The sequence below is a fragment of the Myripristis murdjan genome, chromosome 22, assembly GCF_902150065.1.
Source record: "Myripristis murdjan chromosome 22, fMyrMur1.1, whole genome shotgun sequence".
Classification (NCBI taxonomy): Eukaryota; Metazoa; Chordata; class Actinopteri; order Holocentriformes; family Holocentridae; genus Myripristis; species Myripristis murdjan.
The window spans coordinates 9,666,600-9,691,339 of NC_044001.1; the positions used below are offsets into that span (position 1 = coordinate 9,666,600).

Below are 24,740 nucleotides of genomic sequence, written 5' to 3' on the forward strand. Positions count from 1 at the left end.
GCGGAGAGGCTAATGAAAGTCTTAAGTTATGTAATTGAGCTCTTCCATGTGCTACAGCCGGTAATGTTGGCTCGGCCCGCAACCCGAGATGTTAGGAAAATCCTATAGACATTTATGCCCCTCACAAAGGCCCGATAAACTCACCCGGGGCTCATGTTGCTACTCTCATGTCTGAAACAGCCAGCGAACGCGGTGATGGAAGAATCCGTGTCTGGATATAGTGGAGCTCAGGCCCATACATGGAAGAGCTGCAGTGAGAGACTTGGCCTGTGAGGCATAACAAACAGAGTCTGGCATTTACTGCTACTAACAGGCGTACTTAGGCTGATTGGACCATGTTGTTTTACTGTAGTCAGGCCTCCACTGTCCGGCAGCGGTGGAAAATCACCAGAGCATTATGAACATTATGTACAGTGGATGATTAAATGTGGTGCACAATGATTCTTTTTGAACCTTGTTCAAAGTGTAAACGGTTGTAATGTAATTTCGAGCTCTGCAGTTTATGACAAACATATGTCTGGTGGTGTATTGTTATGCTTAGCAGGGACCGAGCGGGGAGGCTGTAAAATGCGCTGCCTGGTCGGCGAGGAGCGGGAAAGCGAGAGACAGACCCGCGCTGGATAACACGGTGAGAGGTGGAGTGATGAATGTAAGGGTACACATACATGTATAGGCGTGTGTGTGTGTGTATTTTCTGTCTGAGTGCCTGCATAAATGTGTGTCACTGCTTGTGTGTCGGTTTTTTTTTTTTTTTTCTGTGCTTATGTAGGAGGCGACTGTGCGATGGGTGAGGGTAGTCACCGCAATCAGATTGAAAAAGGTCTCCAGTATCAGTCTCAGCTTTGATTTACCTTCTCTGGCCGAGGGGAGAAGAAAGAGAAGCAGCCAGAACAGAGGAGATGCTCCTGAAATGAACACCTTGGTAAAACCTGCCAGTGTATAATGTGTCAATGTTGGGCCTCTCTATGGCGCCGTGCCAAGCCCCAAGCCACTATCACCTTCACCACCACCACCACCACACCACTGTGCCTTCCATTAATAAAGGAGGAGAATAACAGTGACGGAGGAGGAGATAGGCCGGGGCAACGATACATTACCTGCCAATTAGATGATGGGCGGAGGTGGGGAGGGGAAATGCAGACCATATGGGAGGCTATGTGAGAGGCCACCTGACCCAAGGGGCCTACAACTCTCACATCAACACTCTGAGCCAGACTGGACCTGTTTGAAGTCTTACATAATGCTCTGAATACCACCCTCTTCTCTCTCTCTCTCTCCCCCCCCTCCTCCTCCTCCTCTTCCCTCGCCCTCTCCTCTCCACTTTGAGACCACAACCACAAAGCCAGGCCCCAGCCAAGACAAACACAGCTCAGAATCAAATCAATTTTGAGAAGTTATGGAGCGACTATTACGGCTTAACATAGTACTGACAAGCCACTTGAGACCGTTGCCTCATGAGCGTGTGAAGAATGAGGAGAATCGCCTTCTGTAGCCGAAGTAATTAGACACGCACAAGACATGCGGTGGTAGCCACTGGGAAGTCCCTCTTTAAGCGTATTTATCCCGCACTGGTTATCCAGATGATTTGTCCTGTGGAATCAAGTAAAACTGTGACACTAAATGTTAACGTCGTAAAAGCAGCTGGTACTTTCCAGCGATTAAAAAAAAAAAAAGAGACCAAAACTCGAAATTTCCAACCATTTCCTGTGTAATGACTTGGATTTTAATAATGACTACACACATGCACGCACACACACAAGTGTACACAGTGTCCCATAGCCCTTCCGCTGGCTCAGTCTGGCTAGCGCACCAGAGAGGCTCGTGGCCAGGTGTAGTCGGAGCCAGAAGGTCGAACAGCTCTGTGGAAACACTGACTCACCATCAGCCAGGGGTCTCAACCCAACCCCACTTCCTCCCAGCTGGCGACAGGAGAGAGAATTTTACTTCTCAAACACCTTTATTGTTACATTGCAAAACATTAAACAGCTAAAACAACCTTGTGCGTAAATCATACCGCAGTCGAGAGGAATAAATCTACCTCACACTTAAAATGCAAACCACAGAAACTGCCTCACATTTAAAAAAAAAAAAAAAAAAAAAAAAAAGCCCTACCAACGCTCTTAATCCACCATAAAGGAGAGAAAGAGACAGAGTGGGAGAGAAAGCTGTATCATTAGCGTGGTTGTGCCCCTGGGAGACTGCTGGCCCGTCATAAGCCTCTTATTAGGCTACTCTCCACAGAGAGCTTGTGGTCTAATCTTATAAAACTTTGAACACCCGCTCCCTGCATGCTCTACCACTGGCTTATTAGTCGCAGTTCTGTTTTGGTGCTCCAGTGTGGTAAACTGTGACTTATTATACTTTGCGTCCATTTAAAATGCCTGTCGGACTGAGGCCTGTATGAATTATGGCGGAAAAGTGCAGGTTGAAAAGGTGTTGAGGTGTCGTTCGAGTGACAAGGAGTCGCCGAAAGCTGTGATCTTTCATCGGCCCGCCCCTTTCAAACCGTTCACTAAGTCAAACACCAGTCCCAGCTTAAAGACCACATCACACTTACACGGCGAAGCCAGAACAGAGAGTGTAAAATGTCAGTTCATATACATCTGCGGCTTTGTTTTCCCAGTTAATTCATATGAGATTGGAATCTCTAGTTATGTGCCATGTAGGGCCGAGAGTGGGCCTGTGACTTCTTATTTGAGTCAAAGTCTACACCACGTGATTTCACTGTTTAACACACCTTCAACTAGAAAGGAAGAATTAATCAGTGAATCATCATCATGCTCGCTGAGCTAATTATTGCCAATGGGGGCGGCTGCACAAAGTAGTGACAAAAAATCGAAATGACAACAAGTGAAAGAGGTGGATGAGGAAACACAAAGACGCTGTTTAATTGCTCATAAAGAATAGATTTCCTCTAATACGCACAGCAAGCTGAGCCTCAAAATTGTTCATTTTGAAAGAGAGAGTTGACGCACAAGACATTTTTTCCCGCAAACGTGTCCTTACAAATGTTTTTTTTTTTTTCCTAGCAAACGTGTCAAACCTGCCAAAATTCATTTCCACACCAAATATACCATTGCCTTGAGTTTATGTCTCAGCATAAACTTCAACTCCATCCCCAAATCTAAGCCTGGACCTCACACCCCTGATTCACGCCCAGACCAAGTTTAGCTCTGGGCCAAACTCCAGCTCTAGTCCCAGTCCGTGACGTGCAGCTCTCACCCGCAGCCAAAGTCTACGCTTTAACCCTTGAGCAAAAACGCCAGCCCCTGTCCCTGCACCACCTCCAGCCCCTGTCCAATCCCCTGTCCAGGCTCCGGCCCCGAGTGGCGTGGATCTGAGTTCCAGCAGCTGTGTCCAGGGCTGCAGAGACCTCTCGCTCTCCAGGCCAAGTTCCATGTCCGCTCTGATTATAGCACAAGAACAATGCTGGCCATTGTGGCCCACCGAGTATGGAGTCCCTACAGTTTTCTCCATCATCTCTGTCAAACACTCTCATTCAGTGCACATGCACATTTGCACGCACACACACACACACACTGCTGGATTAGACTATAGACTTGGCCGAACCACATAAAGGTAAAAATGTATGGTGTTGTCTGAGTGAGTATGAAATATGGTTGGCTGCTCAGGCAGCCTGCCAAGACTTGAAGCAGGCAGTTGAGATTCATCAGTGTTACCCTCTCACACACACAGACAGACAGACATAAAATCACATACACACACACACATGCAAGCACACATACTCTCTGCTGGAGACCTCAGGCCACAGGGGAAGAACAATCCGACACACCACACAGCGAGCCTCTCTGCAATTAGACACTTCACTTCATCAGACTCCAGCTTCTTTCTCTTTCCATCTCCCTAGCACACACACACACGCACACGCACACACATAAACACCTAAACGTGTAATCACTCACAAACACACCGCCAAACTCAAAACTGCTATTATCTGTCATTACGGACACACACACACACACACACACACACACACATGCACGCTCTCAGAAACACATTCCACAGCGCCGCATTCCCCATAAGTAAACACAGCCAGCCACATGCTGCAAGCTAGGAACTTCCAGAGAGGTGCAGTAACACAAGACCCTCGCAGAGAGAGTTATAAATAGTTATAAATAGAGATGCATTATGCGGTTGTGGCTGTCGCTCCAGGGGAAGACTAGGAAGAACAGTCATAACCTCTCTGACCCGTGACCTTTAACCCCGTGCCCCGGGGCCAGTGGGCATGCTGAGAGTCAATGATGTCCAGAGGGGTACACAAGAGTATTAGTTTTTATATGTTCTGTGGCCACGTCCCCCTTCACCCCGACTTCCTGGAACCCATCTTGTGCTCCATAATTCTGCATATGTGCATGATTTCAGCATACGCAGAGACACCCACACCACACACACACATGGACTTCAACACCCAGGCACCATCATGACACCTCTATTTGGTCCACCCACATGTTCACACCACACCATGATTAACAATTTCCTGGCGGTCCATTCGTTTCTTAGAGCTCAGAGACTCGGCTGGTGTGCGGACGGCAACGCAGAACTTGTCAGCACTGAGAAAAGTTTGAAGTGGACCAGCTGAAGCTTTCGCAGTCCGTTTTTCGTCTTGTTTCCCTACCAAGATTACTTTGCTTTCGTGAGCAGTAGATCCGCCTGGCAAGTGCAAAACCGATGATTACATGCTTTCAGAGCATCCCAGTTTTCTACGTTTACTTGAAAAACTACAGGAATAAACATCCCAATAATGATGATTGGAGATTAGTTGCTTGATGTTAAGTTCGATTTTTTTTTTGTTTACTTTCCAATTGACTGCATACACAAACCCAAAATGTGAACATATGTACCCCTAGACTGGAGAAATGCTGTCATCTACTATATATTACATATTCAAACATATATACCTCTCTCTACATTGTAAATATATATGTAGCCCATATATGTTGAACATACATGTGCATATATGAAAAAAATAGGAGAGGACAATGAGGCTACAATGAAAATTTCTTGTAAGTAAGGCATAATGAATATGTCCATATTGAAAATGTGCCAACTTCGAATACATTTCATATATGGGTATTTATAATGGACATAAAGTAAATGCCATGTATGAAAACCCCTTATATCTAAATACAGTATATTGTATTTCCATTCTGATGCTACCAAATTAGCACTCGTTAGTGATCTTAAAGTTTGTGTAACTAAATTGTAATCACAAATTTGATCTCAGCAAGCTTTCACACCCCTGCTATCTGAGATCTTGTACCTCCTCCACGCCCCTCCCACCCACATGCACACTTGTGTGTGTGGCTCTGATGCAAGGAGGAATTTGTGAGACACCATTCTTCTCACCCACTAAGTAGTTGCAGTAAGATAAGCTACCATAGGGTAATTTAAGTTTAGGTTAGTGCTATGGATCCTTTTCTCCATACTCTCAGACAAATAAAGTTGCATAGCTTTTCGAGAGTTTTTTAGATTTTATGTGCATCTTGCTAATTTTGCAGTGTTTGAGAGAAGAAACAAGCATGCACAGCTGCAGTGCAACAGTGAATAGTGCACCGAATGGATTTTAACAAATGAAATTACAGCCCCAGGAGCATCACAGAAAGCTATATGTTTTTTTTTTTCTCAGTGCATTTTCTTTTGCTCATACCCACTGTATCTTTTGAAGGAAAAAAGTGACCTAGAGAATCTTTAATACACCAAACTGTAACATGATGAAAAGCCGTACTGAAGCAGCCAAAAATACATGATTTTCCTGTTCAAGCCTGCAAACGGTCCCTCATTCAGGGCAGAGCAACCCATCATTTTAGAGGCCTGCAGTGTGAGCGCGGGGTCAGAGGCCATGCCGTGATTGGCCAATAAAGGGAACATAATGTGCCATGCAGACGATTCCTCACTCTTCACTTCTCTACAGGGAGCCCCTATTAATAGAGGATTGCGTAATGCGCCCTAAACCTTGTGTAGCCCGTATATTTCATGGGTCTGCTTGACGAGGCCGTTATCCACTCAGCAGAATGATTAAAGTGATTTGGAGGGAGTTTCTCTTCCCTAACACACCGGGCTTAGAGAGGTAGGAAGAGAAAGAGAAAGAGATTATCATTTCATCTTTCAACATGACGATGCCGATCCAACACGGGGGCAATGTCTCAAGCGGATGGTGCGAGAAGTGAGGATGTAGGGTGGGGTGGAGTGGGACACCCTTCACTGGCAAAGAATAAATAGCACAAAGAATCCGACCCTGAGTAAGTGAACTGTGTGAGTGATTGGATGTTGAGAGATGATTAAGATTAGTTGTACCATGCGGCGTGTTTTCACAGGAGGCAGTTACAGCAACACCTGCGGTCATGAGACAGTTTTCATTGCAGAGGTGGATTTGATGATGAAGAAAAGAAAGCATGACAGGGATCTAGTGGAAGGTAAACACACCTAAATCTCAGTTTGCCCACCTAAGTTAAGCCATCACTTTTTTTTTTTAACATCAGCAGATGTCTACGATGATAGCTCGTGATGCTATGATAAATTATTTATTTTTTTCTGATTTTCCAAAGAAGGATGCCGAGACACTTTGATTTTATTCACCACTAAAACCCCCTTTCGTAAAAATAAATGACAAAATTCACCCTATCAGTGTGTCTACCCCTGACCCTGTTAAATATCAACAACCAAGCAGACAGTGAGAGTAAGTCAACAGACACTGGAAAAGATAAACAAATGCAATTCGTGTTGACATCAGGTCTTATGTAGTGGGAGGTATGAACACGCAGACACAAACAGCCTGAAGACAAGATGAGTTGACGGTTGACTGAGGTCTAGATAGCTCAAGGTGTGAACACCCCCCCACCCCCAAGAGTGTGAGCCGTGTGTGTGTGTGTGTGTGTAGAAGTCAGAGGAACATTGTGTCCAGGATGTGCAGCCAAGCAGTAAGTCAAGGCTGTAATTGTGTGTGTGTGTGTGTGTGCGTGTGCATGTGACCTTGACAATATTGATGCCACTGATACTGTGACTTCACTTCTTCAAACGCACACACAATCAGCAAGGCAGACACAGGAAAAGAGTTTTCTGTATAACCTGCTCATTGCGCTGCGCTTTGAAACGGCATGAAAGGAAGTGACTGGGAGCTGAACCTGCCTGTGGGGTGTTCTTGCTCTCCTCGACAACACCTCAGATCAGTGTCTCCTTTCACTCTTCTGATGTGCGGAGCTGCCATCAAAGACACCAGAGCTGTTTGGCTGAGGGTGAGATGGGCCCAGCCCTGCCTGCAGGACACCCTCAGCTATTTCTCCTGCCCTGGAACGGTGCACTAGTTTGGTTTCAGACAGGCTGCTACAGGCCTGAATCTGGGCTCAGGATGGGGATACACTGAACTGTGTGTGTGTGTGTGTGTGTGTGTGTGTGTGCATAGGTGTGTGTTTGTGTCTTTGCAGAGAGCGAAACAAAGTGGCTGGGAAGGGAAGGCCAGACGGGTTGCCGCATGCTGCAGGGTTGTGCCGTGTTGTGTGTGTGTGTGTGCATGTGTGTCATCTGTCAGGAGATGATTGTGCAAGGGCGTCTTGCGTCAGAAGTCCTTGTGACAGGTTTGATAAGACTTGATGGACGTGATTCCACTTCACGCCTCAGGTCCTCTCAGTGTGACTTGACTGCAGGCAGGCAGGACCGGGCACGCTCGACCTGGAAAAGAACAAGGAGAAGACGAAAGATGATGATTACCTTAGTGGCTTTTCAACACCAGGCAACTGTGATTTGTCTTTTTGCATATCTTGTTTATATGCACACACATAATCTGCCCCCTCTGAGACCAGTTTGGGGTGCCGTGCCTTGTTCGAGGGCACGCCGGCAGGCATCAAACAATCGAAACCTTCCTGTTTCACTCCTATTCAGCCTCGGTGCCTGAAGCCAACCCGCCGTCTGAAAGGCCACTGGGTTTAAACAAACTTCAGGTTCAGTAGACTCAGAGCTTTTAGTATGATATGGTATATGCTATTATTTGCTGTAGATTTAAGTTAGATTACAAGAGGACAAGTAGGTGTGTTTGTTTGCATGCTGTTTCCCTAATATAATCATCAATCCACAACCAAAGGTTCAATAGAGTCAAGTTCAAAAGGCCATTTCTGTAGTTGCCATCCTTTAAATATAGGGGTTTTCCATATAAAAAAAAAAAAAAATAGGTCTCTAACATTTCAAAGTATTCCCCTAAAGAAGACTGTATTGAAAAACAAATTACAGTCCTTTTAAAAGCTAATGAATGACTAAATTCCTGGTGGTATGATGACACTTACACAACTGGCAGCTCTGTATTTTAGAGTCGCTGAAGAGTGGGATGGTTTTCCACACAGAATTCAATAAATAAATAAATAAATAACATCTTGGAGTGGAATGCAGACACATGTATTATATCGCGGTTGTAATGTTAAAAGATAACAATGAGGTAAAAGAACAGTCAGATCTGGCGTTTTGGGTCCGGGCCAGCACGTTACTGTAAACCATGTTGACACACCAAAGAGGAAGGACAAACAACGCCAGCAGCTCCCATACTCACTTATTTGCTGTTGCAAAAATAAATGTGATTACATCCTCTGGAACGTCACCGTTATTGTAAGCAACATCTTACCTGCTGTAACTGTGAGCATGTTTTCATTTCAGTTTTTTGGGGGGGTTCATTTTTCAAACTGCAGATATCTATAGTTTGATAACAAAGTTCCTCCAGTGTGAAAAAAAAAAAAAAAAAAAAAAAAACTCACATGTTGGCCTACCTATTTTTCTTGGTCAATGGAAATATCAATCAGCACATGAAGGTGTGCATAGCGGGCATGTATGGAGGAGGAGGAGGAGGAGGAGCAGCCTGTTAACCTAAATACTGACAAGGTAATGAGTTTGGGCTTGGAGATTTCATAAGCCTGTCACGAATGACCAGATTGTCGATAACATAACAATTTCCACACCCAAGGGGCCGCCATTGCACTCTGTGTCTGTGTGTGTGTGTGTGTGTGTGTGTGTGTGTGTGCACCATGTCGGGTGGGTAGTACCTGCGTGTGTCTCTATCTGGTGTCTAAATATTTTCTGTCAGGGTGGAGGGGCTCTGAGTGGAGAAACAGAGCAGGACCCCCTCCACACCCCATTCCAGCTCCTTACCGTAAATGTGCGGTTAACCAGAAAAAGCTGTTGGTGGGGGCAGAGGAAATCTTTAGGGAAGTGTACTCTGAAAAAAACAAAAATCCCGTTTTGTTGGTTTTTTTTTTTTTTCTTTTTGGTAATGTTGAGGGCACTGTGGATTTGTTTAGACCGAGTTCATGAAATGCCCGCGGACCTAATGACTATTATGATTGAGTTTGTGCATTTGTGTTGGTGTGCACGCATGTTACCTCTGTTATACCTCTGGCTATACAAGCTGAGAGGTCCCAGCCAAAAGTCAGAGTGAGGGAGACTGAAGAACTAGGAGGGAGAGAGAGAGAGAGAGGAAGAGAGGGAGGAGGAATAGCAGGAAAAAGAGGCTGTGAATGAAAGAAACAGATAGTGAGAGAAGAGGAGCGAGAGGAGAGAAGGAGAATGACAGAAACAGTCAGAGAGAGGGAGAAAGAGAGAGAGAGAGAGAGAGAGAGAGAGAGAATGAGGGAGTAAAGAGGGAGGGAGGGAGTGACTGAGCATTGCTTTTCAAGAGCAGCGAGAACAAAGGCTCCTTTGTGTGCAGTGCTGAGAGAGTGAAGTGGAGCCAGGGCTTAGGGAGTGTTTAACAGTGTACACCGACTGCATTCCTGCAATGTGATTACAAGACGCTTTTAATTTATACTCCTGCAGGAAATAGACTTAACTCTTCCCTCTCCTCATATTCACTCATTCTCTCTCCCGCTCTACCTGTCTCTGTTTTTCCTCTCTCTATTCTCATGCTCTTTTTTTAATGAGCCCACTTGTGCCTGGTGAGCTGTAACTCATATGGTAGTATATGTATTCGTGTACGCATTCCTCAGCCATGTAGCCCTTGTACAGCTGCTACTTCATGCCCTGTAAATGAATTTTGTTATTGTGGTTCAGTTTCATTTCTCAATTTAGACAGACAGACAGACAGATAGATAGATAGATAGATAGATAGAAGGATGCATGAACTGGTGACCATCAACCTCCAGGACAAATCAGGAGGAATGACTTGTGCTCAGCCCCAAAACACCACAGCATTGTTCTTCCAACAAGAGCTGCTCCTAAATATTGTGGACAGACTCCATTATCTAATTTAGCAAATAGCATTTGGGCCTCACAGTCTCCTGACTTGGCTTTCCTCTCGGTTGCGTTTCAGAGCACAGAAAGGCCTAAAGGAGAGGTGGAGGGAGAGGGGGAGGTGTATTATTTTTTATGGTTTTAGTATTAAAATATTTTTAAGATTTTGTGGTTAAAAGGACTTGGAGATGCACTTTATTCTTTTTTAACTGATCTTTTTTAAACATATATTTATTCGTCTCTTAAGATGTTGTAAATGGGTTGAGTGAGGTTTGGGTGGAGGAATGTGTGTCTGTGTGTTATATTTACTTTTTTTGTTCCTTTTCTAAGCAGCACTACTTCTACAACTACAACTTCCTCTTACTTCTACTGACATGGCAGTGAAGTACTGAAGTTTGAATCTGGGCTTGGGGGAGGAGAGCGAGGGAAAGAGAGGGAAGAAGAAGAAGGGATGGCGACAGGGGGTCAGGGCACGGGGACGCAAACCTCTGGCCCCGCCGCTAAAACAGCCCGGGCTGCGTCTGGAAGTGATCGTCACAGCTGCTTATTATCAGGAGGAAACATCTGATCTCAGATCATCAGCTCCCCTCCTCCTCCTCCTCCTTCTCTCAGAAACAGGAGGAAGACAAAAGTGCAGTCTCTGTGTGTCCTCCTTACATAAGACTGGCCACTAACTGCTGCCTTCACAGCACACTTCCTCTCCTTTTTTGTTATTCCACCCCCCAACCCGACCCACCACCCGCTGTATTCATACATTCAAATGTAAGATAAAACTCCTGTTCTGCAGCTCTGCATTCTCTCTCCTCTCAATCCCCAGTGCTCTCACTGTGTGATTTACTTTTCTTTCTCCTTACTCTCAGCATCTCTGCACAAACCTCTTCCTAATAATGAGGCTCTGCATTGTCCACCTCACTCAATCTTCCATCAAACCCAGTTAAAGAAAAAAAAAATACAGCGGGTAAAGAAAACCTGGGGTGGGCTGAGGAATAGAATGCATGAAACGAGAAAAGAAAAGTTTTTTGAAAACTCTTTTAAAGCGGGACAGGCCGGCTCCCACCCACCAGATTAGCTTCTCCTGAGAAAGAAGGTATAAAGATTTAATTAGCTAACCGCTTCTGCATGGTCCACTATTCACTCTCCTATTTCTTTTATCTGTATTTCAATATGCCCACTCTGCATTTTCCAGACCACCTCCAAACCTTAACTCCCTCCGTTTTTTTATATTCTTTTCTCTTCGCCCTAAGCGGCAGTGCAGGTCTGTGGTGAAAAGAAGGGGTAAGAGGTGAGATGGGTGAGGAGGGAAAGCGTTTCGAATCAGATGGAGGGGGTAAAGGAGGGGGGGTCGGGGGTGTTACAGTATATTGTCCATCACAAACAATGCATTGTGTTATATTCAGCCTGGATTAACCGACCAATCAACAGGTCTCGAGCGCATGAGGAACCACATGAGGAGCTCATGTGTGTGTAGCAAGGCAACGGGGCAGCTTTTGGTGTGTGTCTTTTGTAAGTGTGTGTGTGCGCATAGGTGTGACTGTGTGCATGGAGTCCCTAGTGTCGCTGGCACCGGGGGAGCTCAGGTCCTCTGGACAGAACTTAGAAACTCGCATGAAGAGAGAAAGAGAGGGATGGGAAGTGGATGAGTGCAAAAACAGTGAAAAGCAAAGAGGCCTGAGGGCTTGTTTTGTCAGTTGACGATATACGAACGAGAGAGAAAGAGAGGAAAAGAGAAAAACAGAAAGAGAGAGAGAGTGAGAGAGAGAGAGAGAGAGAGAGAGAGAGAGAGAGAGGGAAGCAGTGGGGGACTAAAGGCGGGAGGAGGAAGGAGCGGAGGGAGGCATGGTGAAAGTTAGTCTGTATGAAATCCCTTCTTTTTTTCTGCTCACATCAAAGCCGTGCCTGGCAATAGAATTCAAAGAGGCAATCTGCATTTCCATAGGCTCCTTCTGACCCTGCCACCCCCCCCTCCCTTCACCCCCCACCTCCCTTATCCTCCCAATCCCTTTCCACCAACCACCAAACACCCTCCTCTCCCACCCACACCTTAGTCCTCCACTCACACAGCAGGACCATTGTCATCCCTTCACAAGTCCACAGACCCCCACCCTCCCCCCTCAGCCATAACCCCTTCCAGACCACTCGAACCCCCACAGCTACCACCCCCCCCCGCCCCACTCTGAATCACCCTTCCCATGTCCAAGCCTCCAGCCGTCCACAGCTATACGGCCATTACAGGCTCAGGCTGTTGTGATAGATGTGTGGCCTTGATGATACGAAGCACAATCGCGAACAAGATTATTCATGCAACAGCGATACAAACTATTCCCGTGAAACGTGCGCAAGGCCAAGTGTGGCTGAAAAACACTTCATTCATTTATTAGTTTGTTACCCTCTTTCCTCTGTAAGACCTGTCCCACGACACAGCAACCCCTCTGAGGAACAAGGAAGTCAAAATCATGACATAACCCCTGATTGGTCAAGAGGATTGTCTTAAACCAGTGGTAAACCTTGCTGCTGACTGTGAACACTGAAAATGTTTTAATACCCCAAATGGTTTTTAGCAAATCTGGGCCTTTTAACCCTATAAAGCCATTTGTATCATATATGATACACATTTTCAATTCCGTTTTTTTGTTTTCAGTTTAATCAATACTTGACCAAAATACTGTTGTATACCTTTGAACACTTCCCCTGTTCACCCTGGACCATACCATTGGCACTTCAAGTACATATCATATATCATACACCAGAAAGGTTGTGTAATAACATATTTTTTGATTTGTTTTTTGTATATATATTTTGTTATAGGACTAAATAAAGGGTTCAATTCTTTCATAATTCAGGCTTTATAGGGTTAAATCTGTACATCTCTAATCAATTGAATCTAAGAGGTAAGCAGAGCAAAGTTATCACTTTTATAATAGGAGCAAGTGACCACGATAACAACCATGTAATGACCATTTTGCCAAGAGGTCACTGAGCCAGCAATGGACAGAAAAACATGCCGTTCATCTTAGTTTGCGACGCCACACCACGTCGCAGTTGATCTCCATCCCTCTGCGTAAAAACAGACTGTTTTCAGCTCGCAGTCTCATTTTCAACATGTGCAGGCCTCTTTTCCAAGTTATGAGCACATGAAACCTGATGACTTTTATAGGTTTACTGTTTTGCTGTTGTGGGTCGCATGCCGAATGACTAGACACTTCTTCCTTAGTTACATTAGGTTTGCTGTTCTTAAGATGCCAGAAACGCTGACACACTAGACCTTGTAGGGTGCTCGCTCTGAGGTCAGCTTCAGCTACACACCTGTAGCTGGTCGGTTCAAGGGCACTTCAGCACAGCAGATGCTTGCCTGGAAGGCCTTTGGTCCTTTTTATAGGGAGGTTATATAGAAATATATGAAAATCAAACATGCATGGCATATTGGCAAGGAAACACTCAATTTGAACCATGTAGGCATGTTTTAACTTCTTTCCCAGATGCCTTAATTATTGAAGAGGATGCTGAAGTCATTCCCTCTCGCCTTTCACCCCTTCACTGTGGAGTTTTTAATGATATTGGTTGATTTAGATTTTGTTGACGCAGTGGTTTCTGTGGCTTAGCGTCTATGCTGGCTGCATGGTGCCAGAATTTTCTACAGCTCTAGGCTGCCTGCCTGGTTGTTTTCTGATGAAAAACTGCTTGATTTTTCTTACCCAGAATGCACTGGGAAAATCCACAGGTCACAGGTTCCCACAAATCACCTATGGTGTCCCACAGGGGATAATGTTCACAGTCATGCGTGACGATTTGACCACTCAAAAAAAAAAAAAAAAAAAAAAAAGTAAAATGGAATGTGATAAATGCAAAATGGGTTCTCATAATTATATGCAGCATGTTTTTTTTCTCTCATTTTTTATTTCAGTTATTTTATGATCTTTTAAGAGCTGTTTTACCTCTCACACCATACATTTTAGACCCTGACATTTGTGTCTCATCATTCATTAATTCAACCATTCATCATTGAATGTAGTATTACTTTGAATAGACGCTATATATGGCATCTGATGCCAGGATGCTTTTACCATCTTTGTCTATCTACCTGTGATCTGCTGCGGCGGGCTCTGCATACATCATCAGTTTCAGGGTCTGGCCTGCGAGTGTGTGTGGGTGTAACACTGTACATCTGAAAAGGTCAAACCATGGAGGGAGAACATCTCTAAGAGGCTGATGGTCGCAGCCAAAACTAATATTTCCATACCCATCTCTGGGGAGGCGGACCCAGACCTTCAAAGGACTTCCTCTGGAAGACATAAGAAGGGCCAGTCTAGCCGTGATGTATCGGGTACCATGAGCTGTGGTCTGCTGGTGTGATGTGGTGGCGGAAAAAGACAGAGCGTATGAAGGGTGAAAAAAAAAAGAGAAAGCGAGAATGATAAAATGGAGACAGACAGAAAAACATAGAGAGATGAAGAGATACTAAGCTCTAAACCACAACATAGCTGTTTACTGTGACTGTCTATTCATAAGTTGGCCCACTGTGTCAGCAACAGAGGCTGCCTTAACCAAAAAGTAAAGTTCATACTCACCAGTTTGCACACTGAAACAACTTCCCTGCAATCAGGCCTGTGTCAAACAGTGCTAGAAATTATGTTTAATGGTTTGTTTTAGCCTCAGAGGCGGGGGTTGCTACAGAAAACCACGAGAAAGGTAAAACAATCAAAAAGTATGTGTTTGTTCACCAAAGTGAACCTCACCCATCTGGGATTAAGTAAGCTGAAAAACACCAGGGGCTTGCAGGGAGTATTTGACCCATGTCCGGTAGAAATACCAGCATAGCTTTCTCTCCAGTAAAAGAAAAAAAGAACAGGTCAGCTCATTAAATGTCAAATGAGCAGAGAAAGAATTCTCTGGATTCCACCTCTGCCACTTTACAGTAGTTTCCAGCTGAGCTGCTCTGAAGTAAGTGCCACAAACACAGCGCTGCATTTTGGACCTGCCACATATCGTTACATTCAAAGATAGGCTGCAGTTTGGATTTAGAAGCAGAGGGTGAAGGACGGGGACAAACTGACAATAACAAGAACGGTGACAAACTAAAAGAAGACCAGAGTGAAAGCCACCTTCTTTTTTTTTTTCCACTATTAATGCAGCATCCACCTCATTTCAAATCTCCACCTTCCCATTTTTCTGAATCTGTAAATACAAACCCTAACCCTAACACACACACACAGGCACAGAAAGTCTACCCCTCTCCCTCCCTTTAGACAATAGAAGGATTTGGGGGATAGGGGTGCACTCGTCCAGATTTCACGCTCCTTCGGTCACAGCAGAGAAGTGCTGACCCCAGCAGTGCTCTGCTACAACTCAAGACGCTGGGCTCAATTCAACGCAGCCCTAATATATGATACACCCCGCTGTGTACAAAACTTTGTCTTTCATTTCCCCAAATCCCGCACCCCACCCCCTTCTCTCTCTCTTTAACTCTCTCTTTTACTCTCTCTCTTTCTCTTTACAGTAGATTCAAGTCTCTATCACGCTGGAATGTGTTGGTTGGCTTCTCTTCATTTCGACTTCGCTTTGGGTGAAGCTCCAAGCAAAATGCGCTGCTCAAATCACTTTAAGCACAGCCTTAATTTGGCGTTGGCAATATTGCCTGTCAGTCGTGAGGGTGATGTATTGAGGGAAAATCTGGTCAGGTCGACGTTTGCTTTTCTTTTTGTACGTAACACCATGTACTGTGTGTGATTCCAACAGGGCAGTTCACCACAAGGACCATAGCGGAGGGTAAAAAAATAAAAAAATTAAAAAGAAGGGAGACTTGAAATAAGAAGTATCAAACCAATGTAGCATGTTAGAGGGAAATATGGTGTCTTTAAAAAAAAATAAAATAATAAAATATCAGTTTATAATACTGTTATATAGTAATATAGTAGTTTTGGATTTGTTTGCCTCAGCAGGAGATCGGTTCCCACCAGTTTACCACTACAGCACTGATCATAATATTAATGTTAAAAAGAAACAAAGTCAAGTTGAGGTTGTAAAGACAACTTCTCCAAAGCAAGTTAAATGGAGTTTGCCAAGGCTGGAATAAACATCAGCGTCATTATAAAAGAAGACTCGGAGCTCTTGTTTATTTATTCGTAACTATAACACAATAGACAAATCATTTCCTTGCGAAAAGACAGAGGAGCCACATGCATTTTGTTTTGGAAAAAAAGCTGAGCACAATGGAAATTATTAATGAATCAACTCTAGCTTTCCTTGTTTGACCCTGCAGTAGAAGGCAAGCTACTGGGTAAGTGGAGACAGAGACAATGGTGGTGCTTTCAGATGAAGGACAAAACCTAGAAATTAGCTCAGGTGCTCTGCAAACTCTAAGAATAGACACTCATCTGAATAAATGGGCTACCACAAGGCGCTTCGGGTGTGCTGCATTTGACCTTGGCACCGATCCTACTGGCAGTGACGTGCCAATCCCCGGGATTGTACGAGCTGAGATGGGGCAGGAATTTCAGAGGTGGGTGGATTCAGTGTTCAGATCAAGCATAGTCCCATCGATGATGTCGATGATGATGATGAAATGTTGGACAGAGTATAACATATGCCCCTTCAGTGGGTGATTTTTTTCCCCCAAAGCATCATACAGAACCACGAGTGCATGTCTATGGTGTGAGTAACCCAATTAGCAGATAAACCCCTAACCACAGCAAGGTTAGTGCCATATTAGATATAGATAGAGGGCTATAGTACCATTTATTGAGTTCTTTGGTGTAATATTACCAATATTAGTCTCTATACTTGTGACTATGGTTATTAATAGCCAAAACAATTTCAAGGGGAAATTATATGGAAATGGATAGGTGCCTGTAGAGTTTCTATTTGATTTACATGAGCTTGAATTTGGCATGCACACACTGAAGTTGAATTCAAACTGCATTTTAAGATGTGACCAGCAGCTCTTTAGCTCGCTCTGTCGCTCCAACAGTCGGTCGGTCGGTCGGTCGTTCGGTTGGACTACAAAAATTTCCCCACCGTTGTGTGAAGGTGTGTGTTTGTGATCATGCTAAAGGGCAAAAAAGGGGGTGTGGAAGTGGGAGTGGCTTAAAACGAACAGGCGGAATCATGTAACATGTTTGTAACACAAATTTTATAGAAAGACATAAGGCTGAATTATGCTTCCGCATAGGAAGAGCGTGCGGAGGTTGTGCGAAGCACGCATTTCGTACGCAGCGCGTGTGTGTCCAACATACCTCTGCGAAACACACTGAGCAATTCTCCGCCCACCAACGTAGACTCTGTGACATATGGTCGCTGCTCTTCTGTACGTCTTGGTAATGGCGAGAGGACAAGTCGTATAGGTGCGGGTACTTGCGCACCTCCTCGGCCAGGCGTTCTTCCGCGAGATCCAGCATTCTCCAAAGGTTTCAAACACAACCGATGAGTCGAGACACAACAGTTGTTTTAAAAATGGCGCTGCCGGCTGGCACAACAACAGGATGTTGTGATGCCGGTTGCAACGAAATGCCGGAAATGATGTACTTCGGCGGACCAATCACAGCTCTTGTGGGGCTGCGTAGGGTCCGCGTAGTTACAATTTTTGGGAGGTGCGCGGCAAGGCTCTGCGGCGGTCGCACAACCCCCGTAAGCTTCGCACAACCTCCGTACGCTCTTCCTACGCGGAAGCATAATTCAGCCTATACACGCACACACACACACACACACACACACACCATTTTGTCACCTCCCCTTTCATAACTCATGAATGAGTGGTGTTAGAGTCTTATGGGAGGCATCACTTGATTCTGCAGAGCGGTGAAGCTTCAGCCACACCCTCTTTCATAACTCATGAACCGGTTGTCATAGAGCCTTGCAGGAGTCCACATTGGATTTGGTGCGTCCACTCCGCAGCCGCAGCTTTCTACCTATGAGGCTGAAATTTGCAGTGGAGATCAAGTTGTTTGTGAGTTGGTGTGTGTAAATGCATGTACATGTGGATGCACACGCATATGTGGTTGCAGCTATTGTGAATTCTCACTTGTTAGATTGAGTGATGTAGCTTGGAATTTGAATTTTAACCATAATTTCAAACTATATTTGTCCAGAAACAACAAATAAGCCAAGGTTCGAGTCAACAACATCAGAGAGCATACTGGTGTTATTACCTCCTCTTAACCTCTCGTGTTAGCTTTCTGTTACTATCTCTTATGTATCTTATCTTTAATGGGTCGGTTTTGACCCGTGTCTTAAATCAGCCATAAAATACCCTAAAAATAACTATTTATCATCCAATTTGTTTCTTACCTTAGGCTTCCTTATCCATCAAAAGATTGGTTTTAATATTTTTGTTGTTGCCCCCTGGGCCTTTCTTTTGATGGCATACCCCTCGTTTTCAGTATAAAAATTTTCAAAAATAAAAAAATAAAAAATTTTCAAAACAACTCTTTTTTTAAAAGGTAGAACTTTAATACAAATACAAAATGAAAAGCAGAACTGGTAATAATACAAAATGTAGATTTGCAAGGTCAAACAAACAACAACCAATCAAGCAAATCAAACCTACAGAAATCAAGTACTAGTTCCATAAAAAAGAACATGCATGTGTATGCGTGTGTGTTTAGATGCATTTGTGGCAAAAATGGACAAAGCAAGTGTGTTCTTTGCAGAGATATTTTTTGCATTTATAGCACACTTTGCTTGTCTTTCTGTCTATATTGCTAGGGCAGACCTGACACCTCTTCCTTTTAGAGTCAGGTAGTTTCTCTGGGGTCGTGGCTGCAGCTGCTGTGGTTGATTTTGAGGAAGGGCTGGCAATGGGGGACACTGGCACTAATCCCCTTCGTGTTGGCGTGGATGGAGGGCTCAGTGGGTTCTGTATCTGTCTGACCAAGGCTGCAGCGCCTGGGTCTCGGGGCACCCGTTCCCTTTGCTCAATGTGCGCCTTGACAAGTGAACTTCCTAGCTCCTGAAGAAACAATCTCCGCTTGTTTTTTTTGTTTGAGTTCCACTCTTTGTGAGTGTGGGTCCACAACACAAATGCGTTGTATGCAGACACATCGAGGATGTTGTAAAACACAACCATTGACCATCTCCAGGTCATTCGCTGGCAAGTGTAGGTGGCAGTCAGCTTGTCCAGGGTGTCCACTCCTCCTTTGTTTTTGTTGTAGTCCAGGATGATTATGGGCTTTTTGTCTTTTTCTGATGACACAGCTGCATCTTTGTGACGAGTGGACATCAGCATCACATTTCGGCCTTTTCTTGGACAGTAGGAAACAAGTGTGGTGGTGTCTGTAAAAACAAACTTTGAGGAAAGTGGATCCCTGTCCTTCATCTCCAACATTTCAGCGGGCAGCTCAGTTTTGTTTTTTCTTATTGTGCCCACCATGGTGAGTTTCCTCCTGAGAAGTTCTTGTCCAAGTTCATAGCTGGTAAAAAAATTGTCACAAGTGATGTTGTGACCCTGCAGTCCAGTAGCCATATCGAGGACTACACGTTTTCCTTGTTTTTTTTCAGGGATGCCGCTTGCATCTTTGCCTGTGTAAATCTGCAGATTCCATGCATAGCTGGTTCTTGCATCACAGGCTGCCCAGATTTTTATGCCGTATTTGCCTGGCTTACTGGGCATGTATTGCCGGAAGGGGCATTTTCCACGGAAATGGAGTAAACGTTCATCTACTGTGACTTCTGGCCCTGGGTTGAACATCAGTGGAAGGCGCTGCACCCATTTCTCCCAGACATCCCTGATGGGAGCAAGCTTGTCAGATCTTACTCTGACGTCTCTCTTGTCAAACCTGATGACTGTTGTTAGCCTGAGAAAAGACTGAAGTGACATTGTTGCCCGGAAAATATCCCTGCCTGTCGACGCATTCCAGAGACTCTCTGTGGCCTCATTCCTGGATCTGTACACTCCAGCAAGAAGAACAATACCAATGAAGGCATCCAGGTATTTCTCATCAATGTCATGCCACATGTCTTTGTGGACTTTTTTTCCTTCAATGTTTGTCATATCAATGATGATTTTTTTAATTGACAATGGCAAAAACAGATCAAAACATGACTTGATGTCACTTACTCTCATCACAGCAAACCTTGTGATCCCAGGGGTCATTTTGATGACGTTTGCAGGAGCTGCGCCGCCTTGCACGTCAGGAGGTACTGAGCTCCAACAGATGCTGCCACATTTGGATTTATATGTTTCAGCAGCAGCAGCAGCAGCAGCAGCGGGAGCGGCTTCAGCACCGGTGGCCTCCTCATCAGACTGATCAGATGTGTCTGAGTCTGAGTCTTCCGGTTGATACTCCACATCGTCTTCCTCCTCAGAAACTGGCTCATCAATATCGCTATGCGGCTGTGTGTCCTCTAGTTCTACCTCTTCCTCATATTCAGCATAGACATGATCCAGGGATTCAGTAAGTCCTGGTTCCATTGTTGCTTGCTGTAAACTGGAGATATGTCCTCTGCAAGTCACCAGCTCTAAACTGCACTGGCCATACATGCCTGGGCATGTCCGTGCAAACAAAGGGAGAGGCCCCTCACTGAAGCCCAAGTGGTTGGGGGAGGGGCTCGCTGTGGGCTGCTGGCTGATAGTGTGTGAATGGTTTCAGTTTGGTTACTTATTATTGTTTTATAATCTTATACTGGGTCAAAACTGTCGCTCATAATTTTAACCAGAGCATTTTATAATTTAGTAAAAATTGATTTTTTTTTTTTGTTTAGCGTCAGTGCCAACCCTAACACTAAATTCAAAAACTTTATTCAGGAAAAATATGCGCAAAAAAACAACAGACCATTCAATTTATCCAACATGTCCACAGTGGTGGGCTGGACCTATCAATAGTGGAACCAGTAGCCTAAACTCTTTGAGGTGGAAAATTTTTAAGCATCATGATTCATATGCACACCTTAACAATAGTACTGCACACAGTCCTATGCCTGAATTAATAGCCTACACCTCTTATTAATGTTGTATAACTGCTGGTCGTTGCATTAATAATAATAATTTTTAAAAAATCTGATAACCGATATACACTATATTACCAAAAGTATTCGCTCACCTGCCTTTACTCATACTATGAACTGAAGTGCCATCCCATTCCTAACCCATAGAGTTCAATATGATGTCGGTCCACCTTTTGCAGCTATTACAGCTTCAACTCTTCTGGGAAGACTGTCCACAAGGTTGAGGAGAGTGTTTATAGGAATTTTGGACCATTCTTCCAAAAGCGCATTGGTGAGGTCACACACTGATGTCGGTCGAGAAGGCCTGGCTCTCAGTCTCCGCTCTAATTCATCCCAAAGGTGTTCTATCGGGTTCAGGTCAGGACTCTGTGCAGGCCAGTCAAGTTCATCCACACCAGACTCTGTCATCCATGTCTTTATGGACCTTGCTTTGTGCACTGGTGCACAGTCATGTTGGAAGAGGAAGGGGCCCGCTCCAAACTGTTCCCACAAGGTTGGGAGCATGGAATTGTCCAAAATGTTTTGGTATCCTGAAGCATTCAAAGTTCCTTTCACTGGAACTAAGGGGCCAAGCCCAGCTCCTGAAAAACAACCCCACACCATAATTCCTCCTCCACCAAATTTCACAGTCGGCACAATGCAGTCTGAAATGTACCGTTCTCCTGGCAACCTCCAAACCCAGACTCGTCCATCAGATTGCCAGATGGAAAAGCGTGATTCATCACTCCAGAGAACGCGTCTCCACTGCTCTAGAGGCCAGTGGCGGCGTGCTTTACACCATTGCATCCGACGCTTTGCATTGCACTTGGTGATGTGTGGTTTGGCTGCAGCTGCTCGGCCATGGAAATCCATTCCGTGAAGCTCTCTGCGTACTGTACTTGGGCTAATCTGAAGGTCACATGAAGTTTGTAGCTCTGTAGCAATTGACTGTGCAGAAAGTCGGCGACCTCTTTGCACTATGCGCTTCAGCATCCGCTGACCCCTCTCCGTCACTTTACGTGGCCTACCACTTCGTGGCTGAGTTGCTGTTGTTCCCAAACGCTTCCATTTTGTTATAATAGAGCTGACAGTTGACTGTGGAATATTTAGGAGCGAGGAAATTTCACGACTGGATTTGTTGCACAGGTGGCATCCTATGACAGTTCCACGCTGGAATTCACTGAGCTCCTGAGAGCGGCCCATTCTTTCACAAATGTCTTGTTTCACAGTCTGCATGCCTGAGTGCTTGATTTTATACACCTGTGGCCAGGCCAAGTGATTAGGACACCTGATTCTGATCATTTGAATGGGTGAGCGAATACTTTTGGTAATATAGTGTATCAGCCGATTAAATTTTTACATTATTCAATTAAAAAAAAAAGACGAAATACCTGCTTTGGATGCTTTACATATAGTTCCAAACACGTGTTACAAAGATATAAATTGAAGGGAGAACATTTTACTATTCTCAAATACTTTTATTATCAGAAATTGTGTGGAACAAGCAGCATATGAACAATTTGAACCTAAAATAAATCAAAAATATGATGTGCAAAAAGGCAGTATCATCATGTCATCATGTTTAGCTTTAAGGTGCTGTTAGGTGCTGCTTTTTGCTTGCTTGATTCCTGGTTTACAGAAGCTGCACAAATATTATAGACTGTTTCACCAGTGACATCCTTGGTGAAGTATTCCCACAGCATACTACGTCCACCTTCTTTTGCCATCTGTAAAAAAACAGCAAGACATGAATTAGTTAAAAAAAATAATGTTACAAATCTGTCTAGTTATGTGGGCCATTTTGAAACGCAGACATTAAGCATTTGTCTTACTTGTGTTCACATGAATAGGGGAGAGTGGGGTAAGTAGTGCCAATTTTTACTTAAAGTGCTTTTAAAGCGAGGGGATTACAGTAATGCCTCCAACTAAAATCAGTGTTGCCAACTCCTCAGTAAGGAAAGTAGCTATTGGCTGTCCTAAAAGTCGCTAGAAGTCGCCAAATGACGTCATCGCCTAATTTGCATAATTGGCAATTTGCACGTGATTGTAATGGACGCTGCAGGAGAGGAATAACATGGGAGAGACAAAAAGTGAGTAAAAAACATCCTAAATATGTTTTAGAACTACAAATTTATGGGAAGGGCGGGACCAACGGCGGCTTTGCGCATGCGCGATTCATCTGCTGCCTGGCCGCGGAGTGGTGGGTCTCCTCTCTGCTCCTCTCCTGACGCGCGGCTCGAGGCTGTGACCACCTGTGAGGACTTTGGGGCGGGGGAGGGGCTCGCGGCAGCACCCGCTGCTCGCTGAGAACAGGAACTGCAGAGGAACGATACGTGCTTTCATGTCAGTTTCCAAAATACCAGAAGTCTCCAGTAACACCAGGAAAAGTCGCTAGATTTGTCGCTAGTCGCTTTTGACAAAAAAAGTCGCCATGGGGAGTTGGAAAGTTGCCAGATTTAGCGAGAAAGTCGCCAAGTTGGCAACACTGACTAAAATATGCACATATAGTTTAGGATGTTGTGCATACCTTGGAACAATCACTTTGGATCTTATATAAACTGTTTGAGAAATATAGCTTTCGAAAAAAAAGTGGTTTTGTGGCACAACTTGCCCCCGGTGCGGGGTAAATTGTGTCATTAGAAAAATTGTGCCATTGATAATTGAAGTAAAACAGGTCATTTTAATCTCACAAATGATAATGCTATATAAAAGCAAAACAAATTCAATACAAAATTATTTATTTAACATTTATTTATTATTTTAACAAGATCACAGGCCACTGTTCTATAACAAGGTCTAGCGCCACATGAACACATACCCAGAACAAAATAAAAATTCCAAAATGAGCACCTGCAAATCATCTTCATCTGAATCTGAATAGTTTTAGTGATCAAAGGTAAGAAGACAATGTACAATAACAATAAAATACAATAAAGTAATATATAGTATATAATCACAAGTTGTTCCACTGGCACAAATTACCCCATATGAACAATTTCAACAGAAGTATTAACAGTTAAACAGAAGTAATAACAGTTAAACAGCAGTGGAAAATAACCTAACCTGAGGAACACACGCTCCGACCGAGGTTCAGAGTTAGTGTGAAACCATGAGACCAAGACCGTCGACAGAACCTGGCGTCCGGTACTGGGAATTCAGGAACTGTCAGACTTGATCCAGCCTCATGGAATCACCCCTTCCCCTCCATTGTGTTATCTACCAGTATTGCAGTATGTGTATAATGAGTTATTTCCTCCGGGTGGAGTTAAAAAGCCGCATGGCGTGGGGGAGGAATGATTTCCTCAGTCTGTCGGTGGAGCAGGACAGTGACAGCAGCCTGTCACTGAAGCTGCTCCTCTGCCTGGTGGTGGCGCTGTGCAGTGGATGCAGTGGATTGTCCATGATTGACAGGAGCCTGCTCAGCGCCCGTTGCTCTGCCACAGATGTCAGGCTCTCAAGTTGTGTGCCCACAACAGAGCCCGCTTTCCTCACCAGTTTGTCCAGTCGTGAGGCGTCCCTCTTCTTGATGCTGCCTCCCCAGCACACCACCGCATAGAAGAGGGCGCTCGCCACAACAGACTGGTAGAACATCAGCAGCAGTT

At 44.5% G+C, this 24,740-nt stretch overlaps 1 protein-coding gene across 1 annotated transcript; it reads right to left on the reverse strand.

Annotated features, from left to right (window-relative positions):
- Positions 1 to 7,631: 7,631 nt before the first annotated feature.
- Positions 7,632 to 19,903, reverse strand: LOC115354475 (piggyBac transposable element-derived protein 4-like). Its single transcript, XM_030044870.1, has 3 exons — positions 19,665 to 19,903; positions 19,287 to 19,568; positions 7,632 to 7,686 (listed from the first exon to the last, which is right to left on the reverse strand). The coding sequence occupies exons 1-3, from the start codon at positions 19,901 to 19,903 to the stop codon at positions 7,632 to 7,634; spliced, it is 576 nt and encodes a 191-aa protein (XP_029900730.1).
- Between the last annotated feature and the right edge of the window lie 4,837 nt (positions 19,904 to 24,740).

Excerpts from the sequence above, each read along its gene's own strand:
- LOC115354475 (XM_030044870.1), bottom strand. The coding sequence starts at position 19,903 with ATGTTCAACCCAGGGCCAGAAGTCACAGTAGATGAACGTTTACTCCAT. Across the intron at positions 19,569-19,664 it reads CTCGATATGGCTACTGGACT|AAAAAACAAAACTGAGCTGC; the intron begins GCAGGGTCACAA and ends GGGCACAATAAG. Across the intron at positions 7,687-19,286 it reads CAGCGAATGACCTGGAGATG|GTCGAGCGTGCCCGGTCCTG; the intron begins GTCAATGGTTGT and ends GTTCTTTTCCAG.